The sequence below is a fragment of the Bos mutus genome, chromosome 10, assembly GCF_027580195.1.
Source record: "Bos mutus isolate GX-2022 chromosome 10, NWIPB_WYAK_1.1, whole genome shotgun sequence".
Lineage (NCBI taxonomy): Eukaryota > Metazoa > Chordata > Mammalia > Artiodactyla > Bovidae > Bos > Bos mutus.
The window spans coordinates 23,879,847-23,901,932 of NC_091626.1; the positions used below are offsets into that span (position 1 = coordinate 23,879,847).

General features: G+C 37.1%; 1 protein-coding gene across 14 annotated transcripts in view; it reads left to right on the top strand.

Annotated features, from left to right (window-relative positions):
• The window catches only part of NUMB (NUMB endocytic adaptor protein), a 161,657-nt gene that overhangs the window by 40,015 nt on the left and 99,556 nt on the right, over positions 1-22,086 (top strand). For 11 of the 14 annotated variants that reach the window (XM_070377575.1, XM_070377568.1, XM_070377580.1 and 8 more), the window contains exons 2-3: positions 6,403-6,534; positions 7,120-7,162. Coding sequence is in view for 11 of the 14 variants with exons in the window: in XM_070377568.1 (XP_070233669.1) it covers positions 7,121-7,162 (42 nt within the window). In the remaining 3 variants the exon portion in view is untranslated. Of the gene's footprint in view, positions 1-3,767; positions 3,811-6,402; positions 6,535-7,119; positions 7,163-22,086 lie in introns of all 14 variants that reach the window. The other 3 variants (XM_070377574.1, XM_070377576.1, XM_070377569.1) reach the window with 2 other exon arrangements.

A 22,086-nucleotide genomic window follows, 5' to 3' on the forward strand; every position in this document is an offset into this window, starting at 1 on the left:
GAGGATGCTGCTTCGGTTGGTATTTTTCTTTGTCTTTGTAACTGCTTTTGCCTATATCTCATTCCTTGAAACCTTTGATTACTTTAATCCTGATCTTTTCTGTATCTTTTTGCTATATCTGGTTCCTGATTGTTTTTAATCTTTTCAATACCTTTATTCTTTTGTTTCTATTCTTGATTTCAACACGAGCTTTATAAGGATTGAAAGAACTTAGTCATACCATGTAGTCTTTAATTTTTATATACAGATTCTTTCCAGCATTGTGTACATTTTAAGCTCCAAGTGCACAACTCTTCTGGACATTTGAGTTTGCTGACTACCTGGATGTTAGTGGAGGATGTATATGTAGAGCAAGTATTACAGTTATTTGACCTATAATATAATAATGAAGAGTGAAATATAATAATGGAGAGTGGAAAAGCTGGCTTAAAACTCAGCATTCACAAAACTAAGATCATGCATCTTGTCCCATCACTTCATGGCAAATGGAAGGGGAAAAAGTAGAATCAGTGACAGATTTTTCTCTTCTTGGGCTCCAAAATCACTGTGGATGGTGACTGCAGCCATGAAATAGAAGATACTTGCTTCTCGGAAGAAAAACAGTGCCAAACCTAGACAGCATAGTAAAAAGCAAAGACATCACTTTGCTGACAAAGGTCTGTATAGTCAAAGCTATGGCTTTTCCAGTAGTCATGTATGGATATGAGAGTTGGACCATAAAAAAGCCTGAGTGCTGAAGAATTGATGCTTTCAAATTGGTGCTAAAGAAGACTCTTGAGAGTCCCTTGGACTTCAAGGAGATCAAACCAGTCAGTCCTAAAGGAAATCAACCCTGAATATTCATTGGAAGGACTTAGGCTAAAGCTGAAGCTCTAATACTTTGACCACCTGATGGGAAGAGCCAACTCGTTGGAAAAGACCCTGATGCTGGGAAATATTGAAGGCAAAAGGAGAAAAGGGCAGCAGAGGATGAGATAGTTAGATAGCATCACCAACTCAATGGACATGAATTTGAGCAAGCTCCAGGTTATAGTGGAGGACAGGGATGTCTAGCTTGCTGCAGTCCATGAGGTCACAAAGAGTTGGATACAACTTAGCCACTGAACAACAACAAATAATAATGAAATAAAATCATACTTAAAATGATTTGATGAAAATGTTGAGCCTTATGAACTTAATCATGAATCTGTCTTGTGACCTTGATCAAATCCTTTAAAGTGGTATAGTTTTCATTTTGCAAATTTGGATGGTTTCTTATTTTAGCTTTCTTTGCCTTAGAGTTTTGCTTGCATAGCAAATGCAAGAGCCAAAGAGTTAAGAGTTCGAGGACTTTAGGGAACATCTGCTGTCTAATTTGTTCTCTCTACAAATATTTACCTGGCACTGTCTTGGTTTTGAGGATACAGTGAAGTCCCTGTCTTCATGGAGTTTACAATCTTTTATGAAACGAAGGTTATACAGAACTCTGTGATCTTATTTAAAGAGTCCTCATTTCATTTTAGTGGGTTTTAACATGCTTAAAAGAAAAAGGATTTGGTCCCTTATATGCCAGATAGGAAATGAGAAACTTGTAAAGCAGGAGGAAGAAATCCTAAAAGAGTGAACAAGGACAGTGCCTCTCAAATTTTTCTGTGTGTATGAATCACATGAGGATCTTGTTAAATTGCAGATTCTGAACCAATAGGTCCAACGTCCTGGGATTTTGCATTTCTAACAAACTTCTGGATGCTGCTCCTGGTACCAGTCTATGAACCACAGTTTGAGTAGCAAGGAATTAGTATTTCATTAAGAGAAAAGAAGAATAATCTGTTAACCTTTTTGAGAGGAGGGATTTGGGGCCATGCAGCATAGGCTTGGAGTTGTGAGCAACACATCACTCAGAACTTGACCTTGGTGAAATGGAATTATAAGAGCTATTAATTTCATATATAAAGAGGGGGTATTGAGGAGGTAGTCAACATCTGTTTTTTTTGGATGGCATCTAGAACTAAGGCTGGATGGTCTTAAAGGGTCTGAAACCTTTGAAAAGATATTAGGAGGTGAAAGACATGAGGATCTTCAGGTATGATAAAAATAACTAGTCAGATAATTTATGAGTGAAGTATTGACTAGGAGGACTTAGTTTGTAATTGGGAAGATTTTCTCTCCTCTTTTACTTATTCTAACTGGCATAGTGATTCTAGTTTTTAAAAAAAGGTAAATGCTGGTTCTTGTTTTTTAATATGTATATGTATTTTTTCCTATAGGCACCTTCTGTGTGGAAAGTATGTCAAATTTCTTTGTTACAGGTCTGAATAAAACTTAAGTGTGCTTGAGTTGCCCTTTTCTGATCTGTTCCTCTAGTATCAGCTACTTGGAACATAAATAACCTAGGAGTTCATTTATCTTCATAGAATTAGCAGAAGACTCTTAATCTTGGAGGTGGTGTAAAATGCTCAGTGGATATCAAACATTTACCCATAGGAAAAAATTTGGCAAGCCAGATCTTTGAACCAGCAGCCTTATATTTAGTTCTGTGAATTCACAATGCTAGTGTTTCCAATTATGTTTTTTACATTTTCCCCCATTCTTGTACTGTTTTAGAAGTAATATATATTCATATATCCTCTTTAATAAACACCTAATTTGTTACAGACTGAAGATGTTGGGAAATTACTGCTAACACCCATAATTTATTATGGCTTCTGTCATTGTAATATTGATTTCCTTTGAAAACAGGTATATATGGCAAGGAGACTTAGTTATTGTTTGTTATATAGGCAGAAAGATGTGAAATGTAATCATGGATTCAGGTCAGTTCATTTCAGTCGCTCCGTCATGTCCGACTCTTTGCGACCCCATGAACTGCAGCATACCAGGCCTCCCTGTCCATCACCAACTCCCGGAGTTCACTCAGACTCATGTCCATCGAGTCAGTGATGCCATCCAGCCATCTCATCCTCTGTCGTCCCCTTCTCCTCCTGCCCCCAATCCCTCCCAGCATCAGAGTCGAATGAGTCAACTCTTTGCATGAGGTGGCCAAAGTATTAGAGTTTCAGCTTTAGCATCATTTTTTCCAAAGAAATCCCAGGGCTGATCTCCTTCAGAATGGACTGGTTGGGTCTCCATGCAGTCCAAGGGACTCTCAAGAGTCTTCTCCAACACCACAGTTCAAAAGCATCAATTCTTGGGCGCTCAGCTTCACAGTCCAACTCTCACATCCATACATGACCACAGAAAAACCATAGCCTTGACTAGACGGACCTTTGTTGGCAAAGTAATGTCTCTGCTTTTGAATATGCTATCTAGGTTGCTCATAACTTTCCTTCCAAGGAGTAAGCGTCTTTTCATTTCATGGCTGCAGTCACCATCTGTAGTGATTTGGGAGCCCAGAAAAATAAAGTCTGACACAGTTTCCACTGTTTTCCCATCTATTTCCCATGAAGTGGCTGAGATAAATCTCCATGTTCCTTTAATTGTATTAGTTCATCATGATCAAATGAACTACATGTAAAGTGTTTTTAGTAGTTACGTACCCAGTCAATTTCTGGCATATTTAAAAAGCATTTGCTGCACCTATTGTTATTTTGGTATTTAGTTCTTTTTTAACATAATTGTTAAAACTGAAAGTAAAACATCAAAAGCATTATAGTCTGTTCTAGAATCAGGCTAAGGAAAAAATGAAGTAAAACACATTGTATGCTAAAAATATATTATGCAACTTACATCTGAAATTGTTTTGTTAGAGCATGTATTGAAAATGAATTTCAACTCTCCTTATTCTGTAGGTTTTTTATAATGTGATTATCTGAAAGTGGATGTCCATATAAAGTAAGTTTCCAATGTCTTCCAATTTTTAACTCAATTTAACTTTAGAACCATACTCTGCTGCTGCTGCTGCTGCTGCTGCTAAGTCGCTTCAGTTGTGTCCGACTCTGTGCAACCCCATAGACAGCAGCCCCCCAGACTCCTCTGTCCCTGGGATTCTCCAGGCAAGAACACTGGAGTGGGTTGCCATTTCCTTCTCCAGTGCATGAAAGTGAAAAGTGAAAGTGAAGTTGCTCAGTCATGTCTGACTCTTCATGACCCCATGGTCTGCAGCCTACCAGGCTCCTCCGTCCATGGGATTTTCCAGGCAAGAGTACTGAAGTGGGTTGCCATTGCCTTCTCTGTTAGAACCATATAAGCCTTTCCTATATATTCTGAAAACTCAATGTAGTAATACCTGGAAATGTAATTGAAATATAAAATAAATGAAAAAATAATGTAAATGTAAAGTAAATGAGAAAGAAATTACAGATAAGCTTAACATTGAAATAATTTAAAAGAAAAAAAGGACATGTCTTGTTAATTTACATTACTGCACTGGTGTATGGGGCTTTTGAGGTCAGGGACTGTGTTATATGTATTTGTGTTTAGCACACATACTAAAGGACTCTTTGTTTAGTGTTTTTTTTTTGTTTTGTTTTGTTTGTGTTTTTAAGAGTCATTAGAGCAAATGTTCCTAGTTCTGCTAAAAATCTGTTTTGTTTTTTCTTTATTTAGTTGAAGAAAAATATGAAAGAGTTGTCTGGGGTCATGCAGCCTATTTTTTTTTTTTAATATCAATCCTGCTTAGTAGTTTTGTGATGTTGAAAGTAACTTCTCTATACCTTAGTTTTTCTAGTTATAAAATTATAATATTAATAGTCCATTTCATAAGCATTGTTATCAGGATTAAGTGAGATAATTCATGGAAAATGTTTTGAAGAGTTTTTGGTAAATAAGTACTTTCAAGAATATTTTTTAAAAAAAGAATATTAATTGCTGCTAGTCTTTTTATTCAGGAACACCACTCTTGGGATTGTCGATGGTGAATTTATTTTGCTTTTCAAAAGAGGCATATGTATCCAGGTTCCAATATCATAGGTTTGGGTGATTAATATACACACTTAAAATTATTTTTGAATAAAAAATCTTAAGAATTTTTACTTTCAAGGTACTATAACTTTAATTCCTATGGGGAAAAAAGAGAGAATTCATGCATTTAATAAGTCATTTTTTCTTTATAAACTATTTGATACCTGTTCTTTACAAGGCATTGTACCATGTGCTAGAAATGTAAAATGGAGCAAACTTGGTATGTCCTTCTGTTGTCTAGAGGCTGGTAGAGAAAGGTACCACTGAGCATAAATCGGTGTTGAAATAATTCCTTTTGTGCCAGATCATTTTATTAAGCCAAACTTTTGGGTGGATTGACTCTTTGCCTTTAATATCATTTGTCATAGGTGCAAAACCTCTATTTGAAGACTTAACTCATTAAATTGTATCTGAAGTTTATGTGTTGATTTCCCTGTTACATTGGGAGATTTTTTTAGGGCAGAGATTAGTCTGAAATATTTCTAGGGCTCCTCAGCCACTGGTAGAGTACTCGTCATATATTAGGTATATAATATTAGTTGAGTAATGAATGAATATTTAGAATGTTAGAAGTAAAAGGAATTTGATTCATGTAAATAATATTAGACACTAGAATTTCTAAAAATTTTAGATCATTTACGTAGGGTTATAACTTTTGATTTTGACTCTAGGGTATTTAAAACACAACTAGTACTGTCTATCACATCATCTTATAAAAGAAGCCATTTTAACACCAAAATAGTAGGAAGGACGGTTTCATAGTAGCACAGTTTGGTAACTTTAAACTCATATTTTGGTCATGGCTGGCACCTATTCAAGAAATGCAGTCCTCTCCTTTTAGAGGTGATGTATCTTAGAGAAGTATCTTAAGTTCTTACAGCAAGGCAGAATGATCAGTGAACTTAAAATCCAGGTCTTCTGACTCTCAGCCCCAAATTTTGATCCTGTCCCCTCAATCTTCATCACATGATGAGATTCAATTCAGTTCAGTTCAGTTACTCAGTCATGTCCGATTCTTTGCAACCCCATGGACTGCAGCATGCCAGGCTTCCCTGTCCATCACCAACTCCCGGAGCTTGCTCAAACTCATGTCCATCAAGTCATTGATGCCGTTGAACCATCTCAACCTTTGATGCCATCGAACCATTTCATCCTCTGTCACCTCCTTCTCCTCCTGCCTTCAATCTTTCCCAGGATCAGGGTCTTTTCCAGTGAGTCAGTTCTTTGCATCAGGTGGCCAAAGTATTGGCCAAAGTATTGGATCTTCAGCTTCTGTATCAGTCCTTCCAATGGATATTCAGGACTGGCACAGACAATTTGTGTCTTCACTAAAATCTTGTAATTGTTAAGAAGCAGAGCCGGATTAAATCCGTATTACCCAAATCCATTTTAGTGAAATCTGTGGATTCACTTCTGTGTAATCTTAACCTCCTCTAACAGCCCCTGTTCAGTTGTAGAGATGGAATTATAAGTGATTTTAAAAAGACATCTATATTTAGCATTTTCTTTGTTTGAAAATTTCAGAATTGGGGCTTAAGCAGCTTCTTTGAAGGAAGAAGGCCAGTGCAGCTGCTGTTATAACCCAAGATCTTGATCCACATCCACAGATTGGAATACTGGTGGGCCAGCAATCCTCAGACACCTCACTCAGGACAGGTAAGTGAAAGAGAGAATCAGGATAAGAAAAGTAGGATGAATGCTAATAGTCTTCCTTCCTATTTCTTATTAGATGCAAGCAACTGACTGCCTTTAAGAATTTAACCCTTTAAGCTGGTTAAAAACAAAGCATTTGAAATCTTATTTGGTTGGGGCAAAGGATTTTCAAGCTTGTAAAATATGTGTCAAATGTTACCTGTGGTGAAATTTAGGATAATTAAAGTTTTTTTTCTTTCTTGTTTTGTACATTTTCCAGGTTGTATTTATGAACTTGTATTATTTATTTATTGTTGTGTAACAAACCACTCAAAACTTAGTGGTTTTAGACCTATCAGTCATTTATTTTGCTTGTGTATCTGTAATTTGGGTAAGGCTCACTTGGTGGGGACAGCTTGTCTGTTAACAAGTGGAATGAGGTGGGGCTGCTGGAGGAAAGGGGGTAGCTCATTCTCCTGAGCTGTAATCATTTGAAGGCTTGCTCACTGTTGTGTCTGGTGGTTAATACAGGCTGTTGGTAGGGGCCTGGGCTGTAGGCCAGAACACCTATGTATGACCTCCGTTTTTCACTTTTTGGTTTCCTTACAGCATGTTGGCTGGGTTCCAAGAGAGAGCATCCCAAAAGAGCAAGGTGAAGTTGTTTGGCATATTTGACTTAGTTTTTGGAAGTCACATACTGTTATTTTGCTCTCTTCTATTGATTGAGGTAGTCATGAAGGTCTCCCCAGGTTCATAGGAGTATAGAACCCTACCACTTGAAGGGAAGAGTATCAGCATAAGATTATAAGAGCATATGGCATGGAATCTGCCATTGTAGCCATTTTTGAACTATGTGATTTGCCACGATTTGCATTACTTTTAAGATAAAGAATATAAACATGGGTGTAATAAATGAAAAAGATGAATATTTGGATGAATGTGCATCCAAAAAAAAGATGAATATTCCTGGAGAAGGAAATGGCAATCTACTCCAGTACTATTGCCTGGAAAATCCTGTGGACAGAGGAGCTTGGTAGGCTATAGTCCATGGGGTCACAAAGAGTCGGACATGACTGAGCGACTTTTTTTTTTTTTTATGGTGTATGAGTCCAATAAGAATTTTGTGTGCTCTCATTTACTGAGATATACTGAAAATAAGATGCCTAAACAGGAAGAAGTAAAATCAATTTTGAGTTTTATTTCATATCAACAAAGCATGTTGCTATAATCAAAAGTAGAGACAAAACTTTATAAACAAGATGAAAAATAAGATTTGTAGTTAGGTTTTTTTGTTTCTAGAAAATGCTAGTTGTTTTTGTTCAAAGTCTACTTGGGTGTTTTTTTTTCTTGTTTATTTTAATAATTTGAGAATTATTTGGGAAACTGGTTTCTAATATAGTAGATGTGAAATGTTTAACAAAAGTATTTAAAATTTGTGGCAGGGAAGTGATTGTCATAGCATAGAATTGACCATATTAATCTTTTTTCTTTTTTTGGTTGCATGTAGTACTTTCGCCTAGAAAATCCCATGGACGGAGGAGCCTGGTAGGCTGCAGTCCATGGGGTCGCTAGAGTCGGACACGACTGAGCGACTTCACTTTCACTTTCATGCATTGGAGAAGGAAATGGCAACCCACTCCAGTGTTCTTGCCTGGAGAATCCCAGGGACGGGGAAGCCTGGTGGGCTGCCGTCTGTGGGGTCGCACAGAGTGGGACATGACTGAAGCGACTTAGTAGTAGTAGTATATGGGATCTTGGTTCGTTGACCAAAGCTTGAACCCTTGCCCTTTTCATTGAAAATATGGAGACTTAACCACTGGACTGCCACAGAAGTGGCATCATTCTTTAAGTGTACAGTTCAGTGGTACTAAATATGTTCACACTATTTTGCCAACAATCTCCTAAATCTTGCAGAACTCTAAATCTTGCAAAATTGAAATTCTACCCAATAAACACCTCCCTATTCCCCTCTCCCTTTAGCCCCTGGCAACCTACATTCTATATTCTGTGTATAAATTTGATCACTCTAGGTACCTCATGTAAATGGAATTGTATACTCTTTATCTTATTGTGACTGGCTTATTTCACTTAGCATGGTGTCCTTGAGGATCGTACATGTAGCATGTATCAGTGTCTTTCATTTTAAGGCTGAATAACATTCCATTGTTTGTATATAGTACATTTTATTTATCCATTCATCCTTTGTTGGACCCTTGGATTGCTTCCACCTTTAGGCTATTGTAAATAATGCTGTTATGAGTATTGGTATACAAATATCTCTTTGAGGCCATGCTTTCAGTTCTTTTGTGTGTATACCCAAAAGTGGAATTGTGTTACTTTGTTTAAATTTTGAGGAGCTGCCATACTACTTCCATAGCTGCTGCACCATTTTACATTTTCACAATGTAAAACAATAGAGAAAGGTTCCAGTTTCTCCACATCCTCACCAACTCTTGTTTGTTTTTCAGTAATGGTCTTTCTAATGGGTCTGAGATGGTATCTCATCATGGCTTTGATTTGTATTTTTCTAATGATTAGTGATATTGAGCCATCTGAGCATCTTTTCACATGCTTGTTGACTTTTACACAAATACAGTTTCTTTGGAGAATATCTGTTCAAGTCCTTCACCTTTTTTCTAATCAAATTGTTTGTTTTTTTGTTGTTGAATTGTTGAAGCTCTAGATGTTAACTGCTTATCACATAAAAAGATTTGCATTCTCACTATCACTGTCTTATATTTAGGTCTCAGTGGTGTCTTTCAACTATCAGATAGGCCCCCAACCAGCCTTTTTTCTTCCAACTTTCTTTTCTAGTCTGTTAGGAAGTTACTTTGCATAGATACCTGCATTACTTTTTACATTACAGTAGATGCTTACCTCATTTTACTGTGCTCTGCAGATACTACATTTTTTACAAATTTAAAGTTTGTGGCAACCCTGCATGGAACAAGTCTGTTTATGCCATTTTTCCAACAGCATTTGCTTACCTCATGTCTCTGTGTCACATTTTGGTAATTCTCACACTATTTTAGACATTTTCATTTTCATTATATTTGTTATGGTGTTCTGTGATCAGTGATCTTTGGTGTTATTGTTGCAAAAGATTATGACTCTGAAGGCTCAGATGGTGATTAATATTATTCTTAAATTAAGGTATGTACATTGTTTTCTTAGACATAATGCTCTAAATATTTAGACTATAGTGTAAGCATGACTTTGCCCCAGTTTTATTGAGACATCATTTAAGTGCTGTACTGTGCTTAGCATGTCCGACTCTTTGCAACCCCATGGACTGTAGCCTACTAGGCTCCTCTGTCCATGGGGATCTTCCAGGCAAGAATACTGGAGTGGGTTGCCATGCACTCCTCCAGGGGATCTTCCCAGCCTAGGGATGGAACTCGGGTCTCCTGCCTTGCAGAATTCTTTACCATCTGAGCCACCAGGAAGTACAGCAGTGTACAAGTTTAAGGTATACAGCATAATGATTTGACTCATACATCACAAAGTGATTATCACAGTAAATTTGTTGTTGTTCAGTCACTGAGTCATATCCGCCTCTTTTCCATCCCATGAATTGCAGCACACCAGGCTTCCCTGCCCTTCACTATCTCCTAGAGCTGCTCAAACTCATTTCCATTGAGTCAGTGATGCCATCTGACCATTTCATCCTCTGTCTCCCCTTTCTCCTCTCAGTGGACAGTGGCTCAGACGGTAAAGTGTCTTCCTACAATGTGGGAGACCCGGGTTCAATCCCTGGGTCGGGAAGATCTCCTGGAGAAGGAAATGGCAACCCACTCCAGTATTCTTGCCTGGAAAATCCCATGGACAGAGGAAACTGGTAGGCTACAGTCCATGGGGTCGCAAAGAGTTGGACACGACTGAGCGACTTCACTTTCTTTCTTTCTCCTCTCAGTGAAACTTATCTGTCATCTCATATTATAACAAAAGGAAAAACTCCAGTCCTCCAGGCTCCTCTGTCCATGGGGATTCTCCAGGCAAGAATACTGGAGTGGGTTGCTATGCCCTCCTCCAGGGGATCTTCCCAGCCCAGGGATCGAACCCAGGCCTCCTGCATTACAGGTGGATTCTTTACCAACTGAACCTCCAGGGAAGCTCATAGTAAAATTAAAAGAAAAAAATTTTTCCTTGTGACAAGAACTCTTAGGATTTACCCTCTTAACTTTCATTTATGACATACAGCCGTATTCATTATATTTATCATGTTGTACATTATATCCCTCGTACATAGTTATAACTGAAAGTTTGTACCTTTTGATTGCCTTCATGTAATTCTCCCCTTCTCCACTCTCCTCCCTCTAGTAAACACAAATTTGATCTTTTTTTCTATAAGTTTTGTTTTTGATGTGTAGTTGACATACAGTCTCCAAAATTCAATTTTAGAATATCTTCATTTCCATTCCCCCCGCCAAATTCCTTGTACATGTTTGCAGTGAATTCTTGTACCAAAAGAATGTCCAGCCTCAGGTAGTCAGTAATCTACTTTGTATTTTAAAAATTTGCTTTTTCTGGAGATTTCACGTAGTTGGAATCATACAATATGTGATCTCGTGTCTGGCCTTTTTCACTTAGCTTAATTTTTTTTTAAACTTTTTTTTTAATGTGGACCATTTTTAAAGTCTTTATTGAATTTGTTACAGTATTATTTCTGTTGTTGATGTTCTGGTTTTTTGGCTGTGGTGAGGCATATGGAATTTAGCTCCTTGATCAGGGATCGAGCTCATACCCCTGCGTTGGAAGATGAAGTCTTAACCACTGGACTGCCAGGGATGTCCCTAGCTTAATGTTTTTGAGGTTCATATTGTAGCATGTATCAGGCAGCATTGTTCCTTTTTATTATTGAATAGTATTCCATTGTATGGCGGTACCACATTAAAAAAATTCACTCATTGTTTGATAGACCTTTGGATTGTTTCTCCTTTTTGACTGTTACTATATTTGTGTTATTATATTTATCATCTCATGCTTTAAACCTTTTTTACTTATGTGATTAATATGTGACTATAGTATTATCCAGATATAGTATAAATGCACACACATTGAAGGATACGCTAAAAATATTTTAGTAATGGGGTACAGGATCAAAAAAATTTGGAGGTCACTGTTCTAGTCCAGAACAGTCAGAAAACAGAAGGTAACCAGAATTATCCTAAGTCACAGGTCTGATTTACCACTCATAATTATACCCTACTGCTTGTGAAATAAATTTCTAAATGTGGTATTTAAGGAGCCCTACCTTATGGGCCTAAACTCTTAACTGTTTTCTAGCTACCACTTCAGTTTTACAGCACACTACTTCCTTTTAGATTATTTTCACCAAATTCCTTGAAGTTCTTTCAATACATTCTGCCTTTGAGCTTTTGCCAGCTATTCCCTTTGCCTAGAATGCTGTTTCCTGCCCACCTTAGCCTCTTGGGAGTACTATGATACATTATTTAAATTCCAGATAAATTGCCTCTTTGAATTGCTCCATGGCTCACCCAAGCCAGTTTAGCCACTTCATCTTCTGTGATACCTCTGTATGTAGTATCTACCTTTATTATAGCAACTCTCAAACTAAATTGCAATTATGTATTAGTATATCTGCATCCTTCACTGGACTGCTGTGTCCTTGAGGACAAGGAATAGGCCTGTTCATCCAATATGTGTTGAATAAATGAATGAGTAGTAGCCTCATGGGGGAGTCCCTTGCATGGTCCTGAAAGTACCTTGTTAAATTCTGTGCTAGGGTACCTCACTTGCCTCATCCTAGTTTAGACGCTATGGTGGTGGTTTAGTCACAAAGTTGTGTCTGACTTTTGTGACCCCATGGACTATAGCCCGCCCGCCAGGCTCCTCTTTTCATGGGATTTCCCAGGCAAGAAAACTAGAGTGGGTTGTCATTTCCTTCTCCAGGGGAATCTCTTTCTGACCCAGGGATCAAACCCAGGTCTCCTGCATTGCAGGCAGATTCTTTACCATCTGAGCCACCAGGGAAGACCTGTTAAGTAGGTTAGGTTAAATTTTTTCTTTTTAAAAATGTGTATTTGGGTACTCTCCCACGCCCTTAATACGATTGTCCTAAATCCAGAGACTATCAAGATTTGGATAATTACTTGTTAGATGCAGAATTTTTTTTCTGTTTTTGGTGGCCCCCTGAGGCTTGTGGAATCTTAGTTCCATGACCAGGGGTTGAACCTATGCCATGCTGTGTTAGTGCCAAGTCGTAACCATTGGACTGCCAGGGAATTCCCATAATTTTCTAATTTTATCATTTTTGGAATCATTTAGAAATCTAGCTTCCCTCCGTATTTTCTAAATTAAGCCTTGTGTTTTTAAAAAAAAAAAAAAAAGTAACACCACACCATCTATCTAGTGGAGATGCAGAGTTTTGCATTTTCAAAAGGGTCATTAATTTAGTTGGAAAGGATAGTAGCAGTTGTTAATGGAAAGGTTTCAGGACAATCAAGGTGATATGTTGAGATTTCTGCCATAAGTAGTGTTTATTTCTTCAAAAGGCCTTCAGATAGTTTGATCTTAAGCACAGAGAAAGAAGGCTCTTGATACTGAATCATTTTAGGAATTAAAGATTTTCATTAGTAAGCAGAGTGAATGATATCAGAATTCCTATGTAGAGCAGGACAACTGTGGTTTGGAGAAGCTGAAAAAGAACTTTTCTCAGTGGTTGTGCCAGTGGTGAAATGATAACAATACCAACTGCTGTTTATATTTATTTGTGTACCGGATGCTATGTTAAGCCATGTATATTTTCTCCTTTAATCTGGATGAGGTAGATGGTTTTACAGTTGAGGAGACTGAAGCCTAGACTGATAAAATGACTTTGAAAGCCAGAAGGAGAATTTAAATCCAGGATTAATTCCAAAGAGTGGATGCTCTTTCCACAGCACATAGTACTGATTTCGGTGTCTTTTACTATCTTATTTTTTAGGCCAAAGGATAGATGTTAAATTGGATACCGGGAAGGTAGAATGGAAAGTTGATTTTATAATCACCTTCTATTCTTGTTTTATAGTATGGCATTGTTGTATATAGATAAGAAATTTGAGGGCCAGCCCACTCCAGTATTCTTGCCTGGAGAATCCCATGGATGGAGGAGCCTGGTGGGCTACAGTCCATGGGGTCGCAAAGAGTCGGACCAGACTGAGCGACTTCGCTTTCACTTTGGGCTTCCCTTGTAGCTCAGTTGGTAAAGAATCTGCCTGCAGTGCAGGAGACCCGGGTTCGATTCCTGGGTTGGGAAGACCCCCTGGAGAAGGAAATGGCGACCCACTCCAGTATCCTTGCCTGGAAAATTTCATGGACTGAGGAGCCTGGTGGCCTGCAGTCCATGGGGTTGCAAAGAGTCGTGCACAACTGAGCTACTAATACTTACTTACAGTAACTGATAGCATTACAGCTGTTTGTTTGAAGTTGAATGTGGTTATTACAATTTCAAGGTAATCCCATTTTAAAGGATCAGTTTTAATTGTTTTATCCTTACAAGTTATAACTAAATTCCCTTGTGTTCTATTTGCCTGACTTTGGGGGAACTGAATTTTAATGTTATTTCTTTTAAAAGAAACTTTTATAAGAGAAGGATTAAGGAAATGTCTCTTTCCATGTTACATGTTTCTTCATTTTTTAAAAACTATAGTATGGTTGATTTACAATACTTTGTTAGTATAGGCAAAGGATTCAGTTATATACATATATATGTATTTTTTTTTCAAATTATCTTCCATTATAGGTTATTGCAAGATATTGAATATAGTTTCCTGTGCTAGACAGTAAATGCTTATTTCTTCATTCTTTTGTATGCAAAAAATTATTTGTCATTCTGTAGATTTTGATTCATAAACTAAACTAAAATACAGAAGCTGAAAGTTTTGATGTAGCTCAAAGTTCTCTCATATATTTTGTTTGAAAGAGCTTTTAATAACTGAAGTTCAATTCAACAAATTTGTACTAATCAGTTCATTGAAGATGTTGAGGTAGGTAAGAAATGGGAGCCAGAATTTCATGGTCTTAAAGGATTTTAAATCTATTAGAAGAAATCTATTAGGAGAGATGGAACTTGTAAATAACCATAAAAAAGAAATTATGTGTCTTACATAGTTGCCAAATTTCAGTGTGCAACTTACAGTACTTCTTGAGTTTATAGGTGAGAAATATTCTTACTTGCTTTCTTACTTGCTTCATGGATATGGCATTTGATCTGTGCCCTGAAGATTGAGTAGTATTTTACCTAAGTTGGAGTCTGAAAAAAGGTCAGTTTACATTGAGAAGTTACTTAAGGACAAGGAAGAAGAGTGGAGTTGCCCCCCTGGTTCATTAAGTGAGGTGTATGGTTTCTGAATCTTTTCATTTCTGTTTAATTTTTTTTTTAGACTGGACATATTTCAGTAGTTTTATTTTTTGGAAAACATTAAATTGGGAGAGAAAGAAAAAGTATATTTTAATTCAAAGGACATTGAAATCTTATTCACAACTTTTGGTTACTTTATTTTTCAGTTCTAAAATTTCTATTTGCTCTTCTTTGTCTTCTGTTGTTTTTTTTTTGCTGGTGATTTCTAACTTAACACTTATTTCAAGAGTGTTTGATATTTATTTGAGCATTTTTACAATAACTGCTTTAAAGTCTTTATGGGATAATTCCAATATCTAAGTTCATCTCTTCATCAATGTTGTATTTTCCCATGTGAGCTGAGATTTTTGTGGTTCTCAGGCTGAGTAATTTTGGTTTGTATCCTGGACATTCAATCTGAGTGTTATAATGAGATTCTAGGTTTTGTTTACTTTCTGTGGAGAATGTTGATGTTTTTGTTTTAGCTTTCTGTGGGTTGTGATTCCAATGTCAGTTCAGTCTTCACAGCTCTGTCAGTGCTTTTCAGATCTGTCCCATGTGCGTTCCTCTCACCGGTCAGTCAGGGATTTGGTTGGAGGTCTGCTCATTTTCTCTGTTTTCAAAGGTTATATTATGTTAATTGGCATCAGATTCATACCTTCACAGGTTGAGAGGGAGCTCAGAGCTCATAAACAACTTTGTGGAGATATTTTCTCGAGAGCAGGGAGAGCAAAGGAAAAAATAATGGAGTTTGGCCTGCCCACTTGGAAGCAGGGTTCTGCTGAACAGAGAGGAATAGTCCCCTCAAGAGTTTTCGCTCCTAGAGGCTTCCTTTCCTAATTGATTTTTCTACTGTTGCTTTGCATCCACCACAGAAGGCCTAGGGACTGCGACATGAAAGTATGGAGAGAAAGGAGAATGAAATAATACCCTAGTGATTTCCCTGCTTTCTTTGCACTTGAGGAGTTCCCTTTAGAGGAGCCATGGGCTACAAAGTTGGACACGACTGAATGACTGAACACTCCTATTTTCTGTCCTTGAGCCAGAGCTAGAGGGTTTCTCCGGTATCTCTCTGCCTCCACCATTGAGTTCACTTCTGGGTTTTGGGCTGTGCTGAGTTCAGGCTGGGGGTACTAGAGGAGGAAAAATGCTAAACTTACAGCAAGTGCGTTGATAAAAAAAAGTTCTGTTGCTTTTCAAAGATCTACCTGTAATGTTTACATTTCAGAGTCTTCACATAGCTGTTCATGCGTTCTAGCCAGGTTTTATAGTGTTTATTACTAAACTGTTGGAAATTCTTCCAACATTTTTGTTTTACCATTTTGTTTTGATGTAATTTTAAATTAATGGGAAGTTGTAAAAAGATGACAGGAAGGTTCTGTGCCCTTTACCCAGTGGTTACATCTTATATAGCTAAAACATAGTATTCAAACAAGGAAATTAACATTAACACCTACTTTTTATCATGGAACTTTCAAATCCATAAGAATGTTGAAAGAATAGTACCGTTACCTAATACCATTATCATACCTAGGAATATTAACAGTGTGAGTTTTTTTGGATAGTAGTCTTAATGTTCCAGGTGTCTGTTTTGATGCTTGAAGGCTTAAGTTATTGTTCACGGAGATGACCTTCCGGATGAATACTCTTATTGATTAATTTGAGTGTCTGGGCTCTTCCAATGTGTGCAATTTAGAGCCTAGAGAGCTTCTTGATTCTATATTCTTATTCTGTCTCATGCTTCCCTCAGCTCAGACTTCTTGCAGTACTCTAAGCAGATACTCATTACAGTAGTCCTTATCAGAAGGTTAGAACTTTGTCAGGCTGATTTATTACTTACATAGAGTTTCTGATATGGTGAAATAAAAGGATTGTAAAAAGTGTAAGTAATTGAAAATCTGACTACAAGGCTTAAACAAAGAGAAGTTTGTTTTCCTTACATAAGCCTGGAAAGGCAGTTGCTCATGTTGCTTCAGTGACTCAACAGTGTTGGGGCCCATATCTTTGTACTTTGCTTTACCTTCATGGTCCTAGGATAACTGCCACAGTTCCCCCGCCCACAGTTACAGAGGACAACAAAAGATCCAGGCCAAGAAAAAGCTTTCCTGGAAGTGACTTGCTCATAAGTGCTGCTAATGTTTCATGGGCCAAAATGGGTTTTATGGACACTTCTAATTGGCCTCTATAGTGAGAGGCAAGAAGGAAGGAAGGATTGGGAGTGGCTTTTTGGGTAGTCAATAAATAGTATCTGTCCCGGTTGTATGATAGCATTCATTTTACTTTAGAAATGCATTCATGTTGTTTCAGTATGATGTTCAACACATAGGTTTATAATTACATAATAGCTTTATAATTACATAATAATGTCTTTCTGGGTACTCTGGGAAACACGGAAACAAAATGAATTTTAAATAGAGATTGTGAGATTTTGGTTATGAAAGGTGAAACTGGCTTGAATTCTGGGACTTGGTATAATGGTTTTGTGCTGGGAATTTCAGTTATTCTTTTTTGCTCAACATTATTTTAAGATTTAAACATAATGTGTAAATCTAGTTAATATCTACTGACTGTTGTATAATATTGCATTTTATGTGCATTTCTACATTTTATTTATTTATCTGATAACAGATTTCTAGGTGTGGCTTAAAAATTACTAACAGAATTGCTGTGAACTTCCTTATACATTATCCCCTGTTGACTTGTACAAAGGCTTCTCTGTAGTCTACACTGAAGAAAGGAATTCCTGATTTATGATCCATACCCATACTTAATTTCACTAAATACTGCCAGATTGTTTTCCAGAATGGTTGCCCAGTTTATGCTCCCACTGGCAGTGTATTGGGGTTCCCATTTCCTTAAATTCTTACCAGCATTTGGTTTTATCCATCTGTTTAGTCTTTTCAGTCTGATGGTAATAAAGTAATATTTTATTTTAATTTACATTTCTGTGATTGTGAGGTTGAGCATCTCTTTACTTAGACATCGTTTGTCTCCCTTGCATATTGACTAAAAAAGTTACCCAAATAATACTTGTTAGTTGTATTTATTTTTGAAACTACAAATAGGCAAATATAAAAAGGTTATTTCTAATACTCTAATACAGAGGTAATTGCTATTAATATGGCTATATCGTTCTGATCTTTAAATGATGCATAAACGTACAAATTCGTATATACACAATTTCATAACTTAAATTTTCACTTGCCAATAATTTATGACCATTTTGTTTTTCTAAATCATCAACTCACCAGAACCAGTAATTAAAGAATTATGCAAGCCCATATTATTGGTAACTTGGTGTTAAATATGGTGGAAGTAGTTAAACTAAAGAAACTGGCAAATGCTACAAATCAGGGCTTCCCCTTCCCTGCTCATTTCCATCCAGAGCCATTTTATCAGCACACTACTGGCTTATATACATTATATCAGTATAGATATACTTCATTTTCAGTGGCTTCATAGAAGTCCATTTCTATGTATCAATGGTTCTCAGTATGGTTCTTGGACCAGCGGTATCAGTGTTAACTGGGAATTTGTTAGAAATGCAAATTCTTGGCCTCTACGCAGGCTTACAAAATCAAAAACTCTTCTGTTGGGTCCCAGCTATGTCTTACAAGCTCTTTAGGTGATTCTGATGCATGCTAAAACTTGAGAGGCACTGTGTGTGCAGAGGTACTGTAAGTTACCTGATTGAGGTAATGATATCTATATGGTAAATTCCTAGATAAGTGTTCATTTAAAAGTCTTGCGTGTGTATTGCCAAATTGAATTCTATAAAGGCTATATTGGTTTCCATTCCCACCTCAAGTCTACATCAACTTCATTTTAGATTCTATTCCATGTAGAGAAAAGTAGCTGTATTAAAGATCTTACTTCTTTTTTAGCTGTGTTTGTATCTTTTTATACATCCTAAAACTCAGCTCACCTGCATTATTGTCAGCAATAAAATACCTTTTGTTATTTATACTTTTAAAAAGAGAACAATTGAGACAGAAAAAACAAAAACCATGCCTTTCCTGCTGCAGAACACATCTAGCATCACATATGGCTATATTGGTGAGTACCTACCTTTAATCCCTGTTGTAAATGGTTAGTTGAGGCTTCTTTCCTTACCTCTGGTACGTTACATCATTCTGAAACACGACTTTAAAATATACGAAGACTTGCTTGCTGTGAAAGTTGCTACTAATGGTGCCAAGCTGTTAAAATGGGGAAAAGATCCCAGCAAGAACTTGTGACTCTTCTTGGCCCATATAGACAATAGGCTGCAAGTACTTTATTTTGAAGGCTTTTATTAGATTTGGAGCCAGTATTGGGAATTTTTTTCTATATAGCCATTGTATATTTTGACATTCAAATTCTAAAATTTTACTCGTTTACTATAAATCTGATTTTATCTATTTTTAACATCTGACATTGGGGAAGAAAATGGCTAGCATTTTGACTGAAACTGCTTTAAGAAAATAAAAAGTCTAGCAGTACATGTATTTCAGTTCTTAAGTAAAGATGAATGCGAGTGAATTTCTGGCTTTTTTCTGGAATTTATATTATATCTGGAATGTTATATATTTCTAAATTTTGTTTCTAACAGTGAGTGAAATATGATAAAGTGAATGTAAATATATTTTACAGCAACATGAATGTTGGCTACAATGCATTATTTTTTCACGTAACTTATTCCTAGTGAGCTTAAATGTGTTCCATAGTCATCAGTGTGATTTAGCTTGCAGGATTTCCACTTTTTTCTTCTAGAATTCGTCAAAATTCTTGAAACTTTCTGGAAAACAAATTCAGTAAATAGAGTGTTTTTGACCTTTCTTTCATTTGAACCATTGTTTTTGTTTTTATTTTTTGGCACTGTGGCTTGTGGGACCCCAGTTTCCTGACCAGGGACTGAACCCAGGCCACAGTAGAGAAAGCCCAGAATCCTAACCACTAGGCTACCAGGGAACTCCCTGAACCACTGTCCGTAATAGGGAATAGTAATCTTGCTTCTGCAGGAACTTTTGGTCTGATATGAAATAAATCAGTTGACTGAATGTGTATCTGTCAGTTTTCGTCTTTAATATTTGATTTACAAATGATTAAAAATGAGTTTTCAGAGCCACAGTAGACAATATTGATTTTTAAAAGAAATAATAATTATGTATAAATCATTTATTCTAATAAGCTTCTACCAAATTTGCTTTCATAGTAGAATCAATAAAATGTTTTAAGTCATTTCTCACTTGAAAAAAAAGTCCTCACAGGAAGTATGTCTTACAAGGGAGAGGTTTTCCATAATTTCCTTTATAGTGATAAGATTTTTTCTATTCAGTTCAGTTCACTCAGTCGTGTCCAGCTTTTTGGAACCCCATGGACTGCAGCATGCCAGGCTTCCCTGTCCATCACCAACTCCTGGAGTTTACTCAAACTCATGTCCATAGGGTCAGTGATGCCATCCAACCATCTCATCCTCTGTCACCCCCTTGTCCTCCTGCCTTTAATCTTTCCCATCATCAGGGTCTTTTCCAATGAGTCAGTTCTTCGCATCAGGTGGCCAAAATATTGGAGCTTCAGCATCAGTCCTTCCAATGAATATTCAGGACTAATTTCCTTTGGGACTGACTAGTTTGATCTTGCTGTCCAAGGGACTCTCAAGAGTCTTCTCAAACACCACAGTTCAAAAGCATCAATTCTTCAGTGCTCAGCTTTCTTTGTAGTCCAACTCTCACATCCATACATGACTACTGGAAAAACCATAGCTTTGACTAGACAGACCTTTGTCAGCAAAGGAATGAATGTCTCTGCTTTTTAATATGCTGTCTAGGTTGGTCATAGCTTTTCTTCCAAGGAGCAAGGGTCTTTTGATTTCATGGCTGCAGTCACCATCTGCAGTGATTTTGGAGCCCCCAAAAATAAAGTCTCTCATTGTTTCCATTGTTTTCCCATCTATTTACCATAAAGTGATGGGATTGGATGCCATGATCTTAGCTTTTTGAATGTTGAGTTTAAGCTGGCTTTTTTGCTCTCTTTCACTTTAATCAAGAGGCTCTTTAGTTCTTCTTCACTTTCTGCCATAAGGGTGGTGTCCTCTGTGTATCTGAGGTTACTGATATTTCTCCTGGCAATCTTAATTCCAGCTTGTGCTTCATCCAGCCCAGTGTTTCTCATGATGTCCTCTGCATTTAAGTTAAATAAGCAGGGTGACCATACACAGCCTTGATGTACTCCTTTCCCAACTTGGAACCAGTCTATTGTTCCATGTCTAGTTCTAACTGTTGCTTCTTGACCTGCATACAGATTTCTCAAGAGGCAGGTCAGTTGGTCTGGTATTCCCATCTCTTTCAGAATTTTCCACAGTTTATTGTGATCAACACAGTCAAAGGCTTTGGCATAATCAATAAAGCAGAAATAGATGTTTTTCTATTAGACTTCTTAAAAAAAAATCTGATTATCATTTATTACCTTTCCTTTGATTTATAATCTCAGTAATTAGAATTGGGCTGATAATATATGTTGTTACTCAGTCGCTCAGTCATGTCTGACTCTGTGACCCCATGGACTGCAGCATGCCAGCCTTCCCTGTCCTTCACCATCTCCCAAAACTTGATCAAACTCATGTTCAGTGAGTCGGTGATGCCATCCAACCGTCTCGTCCTTTGTTGTCCTCTTCTCCTCATGCCCTCAATCTTTCCCAGCATCAGGGTCTTTTCCAGTGAGTCAACTCTTTGCATGAGGTGGCTAAAGTATTGGAGTTTCAGCTTCAGCATCAGTCCTTCCAATGAATATTTAGGACTGATTTCCTTTAGAATTGACTGGTTTAATCTTGCAATCCAAGGGACTCTCAAGAGTCTTCTCCAACACCACAGTTCATATGAGTCTCAACAGAATCTTTGTGGATTGCTAGATACTAAGGGCTTTTAAAGTATTTAGACTTCATTATATAGAACAAATTTTGAATTGAAATTTTCTTTACTTCTGTTTTGTTTTGTTGTCAGAATTTCCTGGTAGTATTCAGTTAAGACTTAGGGATTTTCTTCTAGAGATTAGGCAGCTTTTCTTCCCTTAGGAGAGTTATTCAAAGTCTTTTTTTCCTTGTGGTATGTGCTTACCAGGCAGAGTAGCGACTGTATTCTAATAAGAAAACCTTTTGCCAAAATACCCAATAGAGCAGAAAACTGACCTACTTAATGCTGACAAGTTTAAAAAAATCTATGGAATTGTACCAGTATTGAATCAACTTCTTCCTTCTC